The sequence below is a fragment of the Gobio gobio genome (assembly GCF_949357685.1).
Source record: "Gobio gobio genome assembly, chromosome: 4".
NCBI lineage: Eukaryota > Metazoa > Chordata > Actinopteri > Cypriniformes > Gobionidae > Gobio > Gobio gobio.
In genome coordinates this window covers 49,122,985-49,137,155 of record NC_137100.1, presented here as the reverse complement: position 1 = coordinate 49,137,155, position 14,171 = coordinate 49,122,985, and the positions used below count along the sequence as shown (strand labels likewise).

The 14,171-nt window shown below is 38.6% G+C and overlaps 1 protein-coding gene across 1 annotated transcript; it reads right to left on the bottom strand.

Moving 5' to 3' along the window:
* Positions 1-1,017: 1,017 nt before the first annotated feature.
* Positions 1,018-13,139, bottom strand: acsl4b (acyl-CoA synthetase long chain family member 4b). Its single transcript, XM_079814897.1, has 15 exons — positions 12,962-13,139; positions 10,647-10,880; positions 10,355-10,532; positions 7,942-8,051; positions 7,716-7,854; positions 7,456-7,606; positions 6,524-6,647; positions 6,125-6,196; positions 5,884-6,023; positions 5,314-5,483; positions 5,136-5,210; positions 4,749-4,943; positions 4,528-4,642; positions 3,853-4,010; positions 1,018-2,613 (listed from the first exon to the last, which is right to left on the bottom strand). The coding sequence occupies exons 2-15, from the start codon at positions 10,875-10,877 to the stop codon at positions 2,456-2,458; spliced, it is 2,016 nt and encodes a 671-aa protein (XP_079671023.1). The 5' UTR covers positions 10,878-10,880; positions 12,962-13,139; the 3' UTR covers positions 1,018-2,455.
* Between the last annotated feature and the right edge of the window lie 1,032 nt (positions 13,140-14,171).

The window sequence follows — 14,171 nt, the reverse complement described above, 5'->3', positions numbered from 1 at the left end:
ACAGACAAGCAGTACCATCATTGGATGCTGCCAAGCCCCCCTAGCAACCAAACAGAGTACCCTAGCAACCGTTTACCAAGACCTATATCTCTGCTTCAGAACATCATAGAGACATGAGGGTTGGTTTATATCATTCATACAGACAAGCAGTATCATCATTGGATGCTGCCAAGCCCCCTTAGCAACCAAACAGAGTACCCTAGCAACCATATACCAAGACCTATATCTCTGCTTCAGAACATCATAGAGACATGGGGGTTGGTTTATTTCATTCATACAGACAAGCACTATCATCATTGGATGCTGCCAAGACCCCTTAGCAACCAAACAGAGTACCCTAGCAACCATATACCAAGACCTATATCTCTGCCTCAGAACATCATAGAGACATGGGGGTTGGTTTATATAATTCATACAGACAAGCAGTATCATCATTGGATGCTGCCAAGCCCCCCTAGCAACCAAACAGAGTACCCTAGCAACCATATACCAAGACCTATATCTCTGCCTCAGAACATCGTAGAGACATGGGGGTTGGTTTATATCATTCATACTGACTAGCAGTATCATCATTGAATGTTGCCAAAACACTCCATAGCAACCAAACAGAGTTCCCTAGCAACCGTTTACCAAGACCTATATCTCTGCATCACAATATCATACAGACATGGGGGTTGGTTTATATCATTCATACTGACAAGCAGTATCATCATTGAATGTTGCCAAAACACTCCATAGCAACCAAACAGAGTTCCCTAGCAACCGTTTACCAAGACCTATATCTCTGCATCACAATATCATACAGACATGGGGGTTGGTTTATATCATTCATACTGACAAGCAGTATCATCATTGAATGTTGCCAAGCCACTCCATAGCAACCAAACATAGTACCCTAGCAACCGTTTACAAAGACCTATATCTCAGCCCCAGAACATCCTACAGACATGTTTCTTGGCTTTTTTGCATTATCCGGGTGGCGAATTTTGCCACGGCAAGCACCACTCACATTTTCTTCAGGAAATGTACATTCTAGTTTATTCATGTCAGCCAGATTTGAGAACATCAACACCGAAGTCAACCATTTAAACTTTAATAGAGGTTTAAGGTGGTTAAATCAGACTTTGACACAAGAAAAGAACAGTAGCCTACAAATAGAAAAGGGTTAAACATCCAATTCTCCAGATGACAGAGACCGATATTATGAATTCAGGAACAACAATTGGTATAGAGAAGGTTTAACACATAGCCTAAATGAGGAGAGAAATAGCCTTAATCTCTGCCCAATTCGGATACTTCTGCTTTTAAATAAGAGGTATAAACAAGAAGTGTACCTAGTTACATTTCATTTTGACAAACCTGAAATGTGCAAATCAAGCTAGAGAATGTAAGGAGCATCCAAAGTCTGTGGAGTGATGGTTAACAGACAAGTAAGATGGCAAAGGATATGTATTTTGACAGAAAAGGAATAATATCAGAACATAGCATAGTCGGGAAAAACTTTACAAAACTCACATGTTCACAACTTTTTTTGTACATTTTAAAAAAAATTATCAAAAAACGAAATCAAGCACAGACAAGAAACAAACAGAAAAGCAATAACAGGATGTGTGCTTTGTTCAGGCAAATAACAAATGAATGGTGAAAAATGTTTATACTGTGGAATGACGATATAGTTTTAAAAATAAAATTAAAAAATGCAATATAATTTATAGCACAACAGGAAAAATATGACTTCCCAGTTTTATCTCTAACACACACACATTATGTGGTGCCATGAACCCACTCACCATGTGCATCGGAACAACTAGAGATTAAATGTACAAACATCATGAAAAAATTTCTTTCTTTTTATGTCAATAGTATACAGGGGGAAAAAACGTATTTCCCATTTATGTAAACATAAACTTATCCCACATTATATTGTGTAGTTTACAGTTCCCAGTTGTATTTCTGCAGGTCCTGAGTGACAGTTACCACTCTCACCATCAGAAATAAATTAATCACACTAAACAACACCATCAGCTTTTGTTCAATTGACTCTAAACAATCACACTAAGCAACTAAAAATTTTACATTTATCACTTACATCCTAAGAACACTTTCAAGTAAAGGTGGCACAATTTTTAAACATTTATCAGAATATTTAACATAGCTATGCTTTAAGGCACATTTTAAAGTAAAAAACAAAAACAAAAAACAAACAAAAAACATTTAACACCACTGCATACATATTTTAATGCCATTAAATAAAGCTATTCCTCACAGTAATTGCTCACAGAAGAAGTAATGACCATATATATCCAGCAGGAGGCAGAGTGGTGTTTCTACTGAGATCAATGGGATTGGCAGTAAGTGCACATATGGATGAATCCAAATTGGCATACTTTTATCATGTCTAGTGTATGGAGAATATTACAATTGGAAATCAGCCTAGATGAGTGTTGCATGTGCATCATTTTGTCCCATATAACCTCTCAATGTCCTTTATATAATGCTTTTTCAGCTCTTTTCTTTTTAGTTTGAAGGCGTCCGTCACCAGCCCTGTTTCTGGAGTCCAAATCTCAGAACTTAAACGGATCTTCAGAGGAACCTCAAACCTTTCCAGTTTATCTAGTACCAAACACACAAGTTTATATACAGTTTATCCATATAGACACATGACACACACAAAAACATAACATAAAACATAGTATCAAACACACAAATCTCAATAGTTTACAACAAAAACTGTTTAAAGTAGCAACTTTAAACAGTTTTCTTCAGTGCTGTGACGTATTCCCGTATTCCCATTTTGAATAGAGGAGGACAGGGTTTTACTTCAGTGATCCTCCCCTCCATCTCTCGCGCATAGCAGACTAAAGGTTGGAGGGGAGTGGTTAAAGGGATAGTTCACCCAAAAATGAAAATTCTGTCATCATTTACTCACCCTCAAGTTGTTCCAAACCTGTATGAGTTTCTTTGTTCTGCTGAACACAAAAGAAGATATATGGAAGAATGTTTGTAACCAAGCAGATAGAGCAACCATTGACTACTATTTTTTCCCCTACTATGGTAGTCAATGGTTGCTCTATCTGCTTGGTTACAAACATTCTTCAAAATACTTTCTTTTGTGTTCAGCAGAACAAAGAAACTCATACAGGTTTGGAACAACTTGAGGGTGAGTAAATGATGACAGAATTTTCATTTTTGGGTGAACTATCCCTTTAAGGATACTATTCAAACCCAAGCCGTCAAACGGACGTCAGTATGAGAAGGAACGCCATTCCAGACCGGAAGACACTTTTCAGATTTTGATTAAAGATTACCACGACAAACAATTTTTTTCTGTGTATTAACTTGCACGGAATAATTGTTCACCCCAAGACCTGTAATGTGTGCTAACAAAGTAAATAGGGTCAATTTTAATTTCATTGTTCATGTCAGTTCACAGTGCATTAACTAATGTTAACAAGATTTTAATAATGCATTAGTAAATGTTGAAATTAACAAAGATTAATAAATACTTTATAAGTGCAACTCATTATAAGTTCATGTTAACTAATGTAGTTTACTGATGTTAACTAATGAACTTTATTGTAAAGTGTTGCCGACCATTCTTATTTTTTATAGAATATTGCAGTGTTTATTATAAATTATTCATCCGTGACTCTCTCTCTCTCTCTTTTATTTTTCAAATTCATATGCCTTCTTTAATCAAAATAACTTTCCCTCCCTCTTGCAACTTCATCTCTTCTCTTCTCTGATGACGTGTTTACGTCAACACAAACAACAGCCGATTTCTGCAGAATACCTAAAACAAACAATAAAACACTATTAAAAGGCTTGTAAAAAATGTAAAAATGTGCTTACTTATTACTGCAATCTCTTTGATGACTTTTAGCACTTCCTCCTCCATCATGGTGTGGTTACAAAGCTCCTCCAACTCGCCCTCTATCCCATTCTTTTTTGCCAGCTCTGTCAGTTGTTTCTGATTGGGCACCACAAAGCTGATCAAGTAGTTCTGATCACTGATTGGAAATAGTACAGGAACATATTAGAACTGATCTGATGGCATGTGTGGATTTATTCTGCATTATGCTATCTTGCATTGGCTTTTTCATGACAAGTTTAGGTTGTATAGATTCAGATTGAGAAGATTCAGCATGAGTTTTTGTGGCTTTTAGTCCATGTCTGTTAACTTTGAGGCAACAGCTATTAATAGCTATGTTTGGCCAGTTGTTCTAAAATCCAACATTATGAACACCTACTATGACCAACAAATCTGTGAAATGGTGATTTTCAGTGACGAAATTGCTGTCAGTTAATACCAAACTGTCATGGCTAGCAGTAATAAGCCCCTCCTCAATATGTCCTGCCCCAACTTCCAGTTATAACAAACCATTCAATGGGATCTTATAGCTATGAACTGACTTCAGACTTTCGCACATGTAAATTTAGTGTTTATCCAGATTAATCTATAGTTAGAGAATATTGTGCTGTGTGTAATTGTTTTGCAATCAACTAGGATGTAAGGTTCTTGTGTACCTGCTGGCATAGGCGCAGATGTTCTCAATGAGGGGGCTGTTTTTCAGGGCGGCTTCTACCTTCCCCAGAGACACATATTCACCTGCCTGCAGCTTTACCAGGTCCTTCTTTCGATCTGAAAGCAGGAAGTGGATGATTGGCATGTTATGGTTGACGTAACTCAACAGCTGACGTCTCTCTGATGTAACTCTTCCCTGTAAGATGATTCAGATCTTACGCACCAACAATCTGCAGACAACCGTCTGGATGAACTTCTCCGACATCTCCTGTACAGAACCAGCGCTGCCCCGCCTCGTCCACCCAGAAGTTGTCATTTTCTCCCTCCCCCTCACGTCCATAGTATCCCACGGCAACATTCGGTCCACCAATCAAAATCTCTCCTCGTGGGTGCGGCTTGTCCTGACTGGTGTATCCACCTAATGATGAAAGAGAGAGAGGTCGGTTGAGAGTTAGGAATGTAAAATGAACCCTCAATTGTAGTTGTTGTTCGCACATGTGTGAGTGTGTGAGTGTGTGTGTGTGTGTGTGTGTGTGTGTGTGTGTGTGTGTGTGTGTGTGTGTGTGTGTGTGTGTGTGTGTGTGTGTGCGCGCGCGTGTTTGTGACTTACCCTCAGGCCAGTCTCGCAGTTTTATTTCAGAGCAAATGAGAGGAGCTCCAACTCGTCCTGTACTGTAATCAGAAACTACAAACACAAACACACAAGACTGAACATGTCAGCACAGGAATCCAGCCATTTTAAAATGCAGGAAAAATGTCACAAGTTGTATGAGTGTGCCTGCACTAACATTCTGAGATAGTTCCTGCTCCACATGTCTCTGTAAGGCCATAACCCACAGCGACGGGGCAGAAACACACGTTCATAAATCTCTGTGTGGAAGCAGACAGTGGAGCCCCTCCGCACAACATCCGCCGCACACATCCACCCAGCAACAAATTCACATTCTTGAAGATCAACCTAAAACACACAATAACATAAAAGACAGAGAGTAAGACAGAGTTTTTACTTTCTTTTATTTTAGAATTTGTGTCAAAAAAATGTACATTGTTCACTCAATTTGGATGGTTTAATCATTTTGGACCCCCAGAGATTTAAGTAATGATATTCAATATTAGTTTTTTTTTTCCCGGATTAAAAGTTATCAGACTGACAGACACAGACAGACAGACAGACAGACAGACAGACAGCTATAGACAGATGATAGACAGATGATAGACAGATGATAGACAGATAGACAGATAGATAGACAGACAGACGGACAGACAGACGGACAGACGGACGGATGGAAGGACGGATGGATGGATGGATGGATAGATAGATAGATAGATATCCTTTATCTGTATAATAACTGACTCACGTGTTACACAATGGAGAATCAGCTCCCCGTGACACCTGCTGCAGTTTATAGTTGTATCCCACTTTAAACATAGTCCTCTTAACCACTGACATCTCTCTTAACTTCCCATTAACATTCTTGCAGATGCGATCCATGATCTCCTACACACACAAACAGACACATACACACAAGTAAAGAAAAGGGTAAAGAAAAGGGAACATAAATAAAACACTTGAAGAAAAGTAACATTTGAAAACCTCACCGGTACTGCTGCTATCAGGGTGGGTTTGAGCACAGAGCAATCTCCCTTACCGCCGGTCTTTATTTTACTGGACTGCACAGAAAAGAGCACACGTCAAACACAGCGGTAGAAGATAGTACAATAGAGGAAAAGAGTGTGTGTGTGTGTACAGGTATATGTGGTTTATGAGGGTTTGCGAGGCCCTTCCTGTGTCCTCGTAAACCAAATGGCTTAAAAGCATAGAAAACTGTGTTTTTTTGATAATGTAAAAATGCAGAAAGTTTTCTGTGATGGGTAGGTTTAGTAGTAGATTAGTGTAAGGGGATAGAATATACAATTTGTACAGTATAAAAACCATTACGCCTATGGAGAATCCCCGTAAACCACATATTCATTAATGTGTGTGTGTGTGTGTGTTACCTGGTCCGTGAATGTGTGTGGGGAGGAGTATCCAACTCTGCAGCCATATGACACACAGGATATTTCTGCTGTCAGCTCCAGCACATGAGCCAATGGGAGATAAGCTATATATGAGTCCTGTGGTCTGTGTATACAAACAGCAATTTGATTATTGTTAACTAAAATTAAAATAAATCTGAAATAAAATAAATTATAAATATTAGATGAAAAATGTTAAATAAAAAACTTAAAGGAAAATTAAGAAATGCTGCCATGACATTTAAGTACTACATTTACTAAAACAAAAATATTTTAATTTTTTTTTAATGAACAAAAATGATTTACTAAAACTTAAAATGAAAATAAACAAAAGCTAATTTAATAAGGAACACTATAATAGTATATAAATAATACTAAAAGAACACTGACACACAAATAAAGATTTAAGTTGATAGCGAGCTTAAAATATTCGAAAAACACTAACTTATATTCATTTTTTACATGCATTTAATCATCATATGCTACAATTTGTTTGCGCAATTTTACACCCACACGTCTTTGTCATTCCCTGTATTTACTCCATCACACACTTTCCCCTAATTTCACAGACAAGGCTTAAGATAGTCAGTCCCAGACTAAAATGCAGGTTTGAGTGGTTTTAACTGAAAGAAAATTGCACTGGCATATCTTAAAAGATGTCGGTGCCATTGTTTTGTCTCAAGATGCACACCAGTATTTTCTTTTTTCTAAAGAACATTTATAAAAACTACTTAAATGCCCTAATTGAAATAAGGCCTAATCCTGGCTTAATCTAAGCCCTGTCTGTGAAACCAGGCCTTTGAATTCAGTTTTACCCTACTGGTATGTCATAACCAGGCGTGACATGATTGAAGCTGGAAGAAATTTGTCTGTCTGCAAACTAGTGAACTGGTGTTGGTGTTAATGTTTCTCACCCCAGGCCTGGGATCCGCTGGCACTGACCCGCCATTCCTGCAATCAGATTACTGTGTTGCATCTTCACCCCTTTAGGCTGCCCTGTAGAGCCACTGGTATACATAACCACTGCGAGATCAGATGCAGTCGGCCTTTCATACTCTTCACTTACTAAGAGAGAGAGAGAGAGAGAGAGAGAGAGAGAGTGAGAGAGTGAGTGCATCAGCTTGTTAAACAGTTCAGTTTGGTTACATAATTAATTGTTTTGCATGTTGCTCACAGTTCTCTGGCTTTGCTCCAAGCTCCATTACTTTGTCCATGCTGTGAAGGGTGAGAGACTCTGGGTAATCAGCCTGACATACTTCACCACTGCCTGCATAGATAACATGCTGCAAACCTGAGAGCGCGCTCAAAACATTCTGAGATAGAGAGAAAGAGAAATATAAAGTTACTCAGACCACTCAAGATAAGCACCGACACGCGTGTATGTCTGTGAATTTGTGTACCTTCAGTTTGCTCTGCAACAGTTCTGTGCTGGTGACGAGATGAGTGGCTCCACACTGATTCAGCCCATAGGCTACAGCATCTTCACCCAGAGTTGCATACAACGTTACCACTGCACACACACACATAGTTATGTTCATAAGTTGTGCCCATCTTTAGCAGAATATGCAAGGTGTGCATAAAAATTAATTAATTAATTAAAGTAAAGTAAAGTAAAGATAAAATGAAATGAAAGGTATCCTAAACTAAATTCACACAAATTGTTCTGTAAATGTAATGTAATTTCAGTTATTATTTTACAGGCTATTTCGCCAGGGTTGCCCTGGCATGGATATGGCTTTTATACAACTAAACTGATAAATATACAAAACTTTTTTTTTCTCAACAGAAATAGTTCCAAACAAAGTCAAAGCACAATTGACTGTTGCGTATCAAAGCAACGGTGTTCCTGAATGAATGTTGTTAAAACAAATCAGTTGAATGAATGATTCAATGGCTCACTTGACAAATCTGTTGTGGTGTAGGTGAATCACATACACCACCTACTGGCATATTGATGTAACCCGTAGAAAGATTGAGTCACTAAAAAAATCCCCACCTCTAATATCCACCTTATTTTAAATACACTGCCCGGCCAAAAAAAAGTTGTTGTTTCTAATGAGTCTATGACTGGAAAATTATGTTTCTAGCATGTTATATGTTTGGGAACAGTTCTTTTAACCCTGATTGATGGAGTGTGTAGTTTACATTTCTTAAACAACCATGTAGAAAGACGTATCATGGCCATATTCCAGGATGACAGTGTCAAGATTCATCAGGCTCAAATTGTGAATCATTTTCACACATGAATTGACACCTCTGAGTCCAGATCTTAAATTCATTGAAAGTCTTTGGTATGTGCTGGAGGAGACTTGACAGAGTGCTTGAATCTTGACCAAAAATTTATGCACCTCTTGATGGAAATAAATGTTGTGATCCTGGAATATCGCATGGTACGTCTGTTTAAGAAATGAAAAATTCACGCTCCATCAACTAGGGTTAGAAGAACTTCCAAACATATAACATGCTAGATGCATAATAATCACAGCAATAATGATCCAGTCATTGACTCTTGAGTATTTGCCTATTTAAATCCAAACAGTGTGTATATACGCCGATCAGGCATAACATTATGATCATAGATGAAGTGAATAACACTGATTATCTCTTCATCACGGCACCTGTTAGTGGGTGGGATATATTAGGCAGCAAGTGAACATTTTGTCCTCAAAGTTGATGTGTTAGAGCAGGAAAAAGCAATGGGCAAGAGTAAGGATTTGAGCGAGTTTGACAAGGGCCAAATTGTGATGGTTAGACGACTGGGTCATAGCATCTCCAAAACTGCATCTCTTGTGGGGTGTTCCTGGTCTGCAGTGGTCAAGGCTCATTGAAGCACGTGGGCAGCAAAGGCTGGCCCGTGTGGTCAGATCAAACAGACGAGCTACTGTAGCTCAAATTGCTCAAGAAGTTAATGCTGGTTCTGAAAGAAAGGTGTCAGAATAGGTGTCAGAATACACACTGCATCGCGGTCAGGGTGTCCATGCTGACGTTTGCACCACCAAAAGCGCCAACAATGGGCACGTGAGCATCAGAACTGAACCACGGAGCAATGGAAAATGGTGGCCTGGTCTGATGAATCACGTTTTCTTTTGCATCACGTGGATGGCCGGGTGCGTGCGTCGCTTACCTGGGGAACACATGGCACCAGGATGCACTATGGGAAGAAGGCAAGCCGGCAGAGGCAGTGTGATGCTTTGGGCAATGTTCTGCTGGGAAACCTTGGGTCCTGCCATCAATGTGGATGTTACTTTGACACGTACCACCTACCTTGCATTGTTGCAGACCATGTACACCTCCCTGGTGGCTGTGGCCTCTTCCAGCCGGATAATTCGCCCTGCCACAAAGCAAAAATGGTTCAGGAATGGTTTGAGGAGCACAACGAGTTTGAGGTGTTGACTTGGCCTCCAAATTCCCCAGATCTCAATCCATTCGAGCATCTGTGGGATGTGCTGAACAAACAAGTCCGATCCATGGCGGCCCCACCTCGCAACTTACAGGACTTATAGGATCTGCTGCAAATATCTTGGTGCCAGATACCACAGCACACCTTCAGGGGTCTAGTGGAGTCCATGCCTCGATGGGTCAGGACTGTTTTGGCAGCAAAAGGGGAACCAACACAATATTAGGAAGGTGGTCATAATGTTATGCCTGATCGTGTGTATATTAACATACAAATACTAGTTTGCAACATCAAGCAACATAAGCTGGTTTTGTATATATATATATATTATGGAACAGTATGATGAAATCGTATGATTAAATAGTACGATTTCGATTTTAAAATTGTAATGAGGAAAAGTGTTGTGATTGCATTACATGGGAAGTTGCGTCTGAAGCAGGCCTGTGCTGTGATCATCCATTCTGCCCGTGTCTCACAGAAGATGGCAATGGTGTTTCGTGGCTTTTGACCCAAAGCTGCCAGACCACTTCCAAAAGATTCCACTGCTTGGCTGACGGCTTCATAGGTCATCCAGCTGTATTCTCCAAGGGCCAACTACAAACAAAAACCCAAATAAGTTTCTATATCAACTGTCGCTAACAACATCTTGACTGTGATCAGCTGATACAATTGAACTGATACTGAAACAGAATCATTGGATGTATTTACCTTCTTAAATATCTTCCCATTGGCTTGTTTTTCTTCTTCTTCACTAAGGACTTCTCTGGTGCCCAGACAGGGTGCCTGACCGAATCTCTTCACAGCATGAACAAAAAGTTTGTCCAGCGTGTCTATGCCCTCAAAGTCCTGTGTAGCGAGAGCATCTACGCTTTCTACTGCCCGATACGGCCCTTCTGGATGTCCACTTATACTCCGCGCTTTCTCACACTGAGGCAACATGACCTGCACACAACACAGACCAATACTTCCATGAATACTTCCAAATGAATAGTAAAAAACAACACATGATAATAAACTTCAAACGTCTCTATGTATCCTACACCACGAATTAGAACAGAAAGGCCTCTGGAAGATTCAGAAAACCCGATTGGCATCCAGACATGAACGAGAAGATGGGGTTGTTAAATATAGAGGGACCAGAAAGGGGAAAAGAGAAAGAGTAAATAAGATTTAGATGCATATGCGTGTGAATGAATGGCTGTTATAGGAACTTCTTCACCACAAACCCACCACCAACTCTGAAGAAACATCCGTGTTTGTGGCCGACCAAAGACTGTATACTAAATATTTATTCTGTGCAACACACACGCACCCACACACACACACACACACACACACACAAAGACATCAGATCAAACTGAAGTGGATGTGTAGGCTGTTTCCTTTGCACAATTATGGAGGCTTTTCTTTAGTATTATATTAAAAAGACTGCATTAATAGAGCAGTTTAATCTTGCTTTCAGATTTGAACTGTTATAAACCACCAAAGTTTCAGAAGATCCGCTCGAATGTTATATTGAAGATCTGCTGCTTGCAAAGGAACAGATCATATCAACATGCACAAACACACATGCTCCACCAGCACGAGTTAGAGTAACACTATCCAGGAATGCCACGGTTTCCAAACTGATGACATCACAGTTTGGAGGGATTCGGGCAATGTGTTCCGGAAGTCAGATGACCCACTTAAACATCTGGAAAAACTGTCCAAGAAGACTGAGTTAGCTGTCAAACACACATCCTGTACAGTGATATCACCATTATCTGGCATGATACAGCAGATGCAGCACTCTGAATCGGAGAATCACTTTGGTGGTTTAGTGTTTTGTCGGTTTGTGAAGCAAAAGTTTGGGGTGAGTCAAGTTTTTATTTTATTTTTTAGGAAATGAATAGGCTACTTATACTCAAGTTGCATAAAAGTATGCATTAAATCGATGAAACGGGTAAGTAAAGAACATTGTTAAAAATTAATATTTCCAATAAATGCTGTTCTATTGAATGTTCTTTCTTTTTTATCAAAGATAAACATTCATAATAATAAAAAATGTTTCTTGCACAAAAATGCTCAAAATAAGCATATGCTTCCTGAAGGATCATGTGACACTTAAGACTGGATTAATGATGCATAAAATTCTTAAAATAAAATGAAAAAAAGTTATTTTAGATAATTGTAATAATATTTCACAATATTCCTATTCTTAATGTATTTTTGATCAAATAAATGCTACCTTGGTGAGCATAAGAGACTTGAATACAAATGTAATGGTAGTGTATGTTACATAGTTTTTTTAATTCATAACAAAATATAACAGTAGCACTTTAAATAAGGTTTTACTTGTTAGTATACTTCTACAGTGTATATTAATTCTAATGTTTATTTTAAAATGTATCTTTAAAAACAACTGTGCACGCTGAACTAACATGAATAACGAACAATTGTATTTTCAACATTAATAAAGATTAATAAATGCTGTATATTGCTCATTGTTAGTTCATGATAGTTAATGCATAAATAATTAAAACACCCAATAACGTTTGGGTAAAATTTGTTTTAGCAAAATATAAAAACAATTTCTGTAATACTTGAGGAATTACATGATTATAAAATTAAAATTACCTTTCATAAACAATCAACTACAGTTGTGCAGGTAAATATTATAAATCTAAAGTAAAATATATAATACATTATGTTTCTTTTGAACCAATCAACAAAAAAGGACAATGACTTAATACACTAAGACCATTTAGTCCAATCCGAAAAAGAAATTAAATAAAAAATTAAGACTTCCATCAGACAAAAAGAAGTATAACCTGTCTATTACACATCCATGAATGTTTCACACATTCAGATTAATTCTCACATACAGAAAAATCTTTATCTACACACCACTTCAAAAACATCATCACTGCAGATAAACAGTATAACATTACTGTAAACAACTGAAAAAGAAATCCATCTTCATTCAGACAAACATGAAACTCAGAGCAAAATAATTGTAAGTGTACAGGAAGCTGAAATCTTACCAATAAACACTGCGCACAGCAGTTCTTCTTTTCCTTTTTCAGACAGACGGGCAACTGCAACTGCAACAGGAGGTTTAGGCTTCCCTTTTCTCTGTCTCGGTCTCTCTCTCTGTCTCTCTCTCTCTCTCTCTGGCTCTCTTGGCTGATTGGGTGTCTTTTGTAAAGTCACTCTTCCAGTAAACCTAGTTTTGAGCCCACCCGTTGACCCCAGCCAATCAGAAGACAGATCTGAGGAGGAAGTTCTGAGGTTACGTCTGAGTTTTCAGAGGGAATTTCAGGAGGTGTTTCCTTTACACACATAGTCTTGACTAACAGTTTTTCCTTTAGCTCACTTACACAACCACACACGTCAGAGCTAAGAACTTTCTCAAACTTTGAAGAACACATAGTTCTATTAGTCAGACACCCACTCGGCTGATGCACTTTTACTGTTGCGTGAAAAACTGTGAATAATCACTGAAGAAACACTGTGGGTCTTTGGTCATGGGTCACACAGCAGCCAACTCAGCCTGACCTTAAAATGTGCCTCAGGTGTAGCGGGTTCATTAACTTTGACCACGTAAATACATAACTGACAGATGCTTGTGGGCTCCCAACGTTCTCACCATGCCCACAACAAGCCATCCTCTCCATCCTCTTTAACCGTTTGGTTGCTATCAGGACATCTAAACGCATCTCTCAGGGCTTGTCTGCTTTCCAAGCAAACGGTTGGGACTACTAATATTAGGCAAACCGTCCAAACAGAAGTACAGTTCTGATTCTATGTATAGTCTTTCAAAAGAATTATTAAGGCCAAACAGAAGAGGATGGGTATCCTCTTTCAGAATTGGTTTCTCACAGGGTATATTTGTGACATTAAGGTAGCTTATCTACTAAAGTGTTGCCATTTTCTTGCTCACTGGGGGGTTTAGGCATGTTACTTTGTACAGCTGCTTTGAGACATTTACCATTGTTAAAAGTAATAAATAAATAAAACTGAATTGAATGGACAGAATAGCACATGCTGAAAAAGAAAGCTCAAATTACAGATGGGAACACAATAGAAAAGCCCTTGTGAAAGAACACAGGTCAGGTTTGGTTTTGAAGTCAGATCTGTGGCCGGTTGCTTAAACTGCTAAGACTAGTCTTACAAGTTATTCACAAAAGCTTTTTCTTTAAGACCGTTCACGACTTTTAAAAATGTAGATTGGCCTAATTTGATACTGAAAAG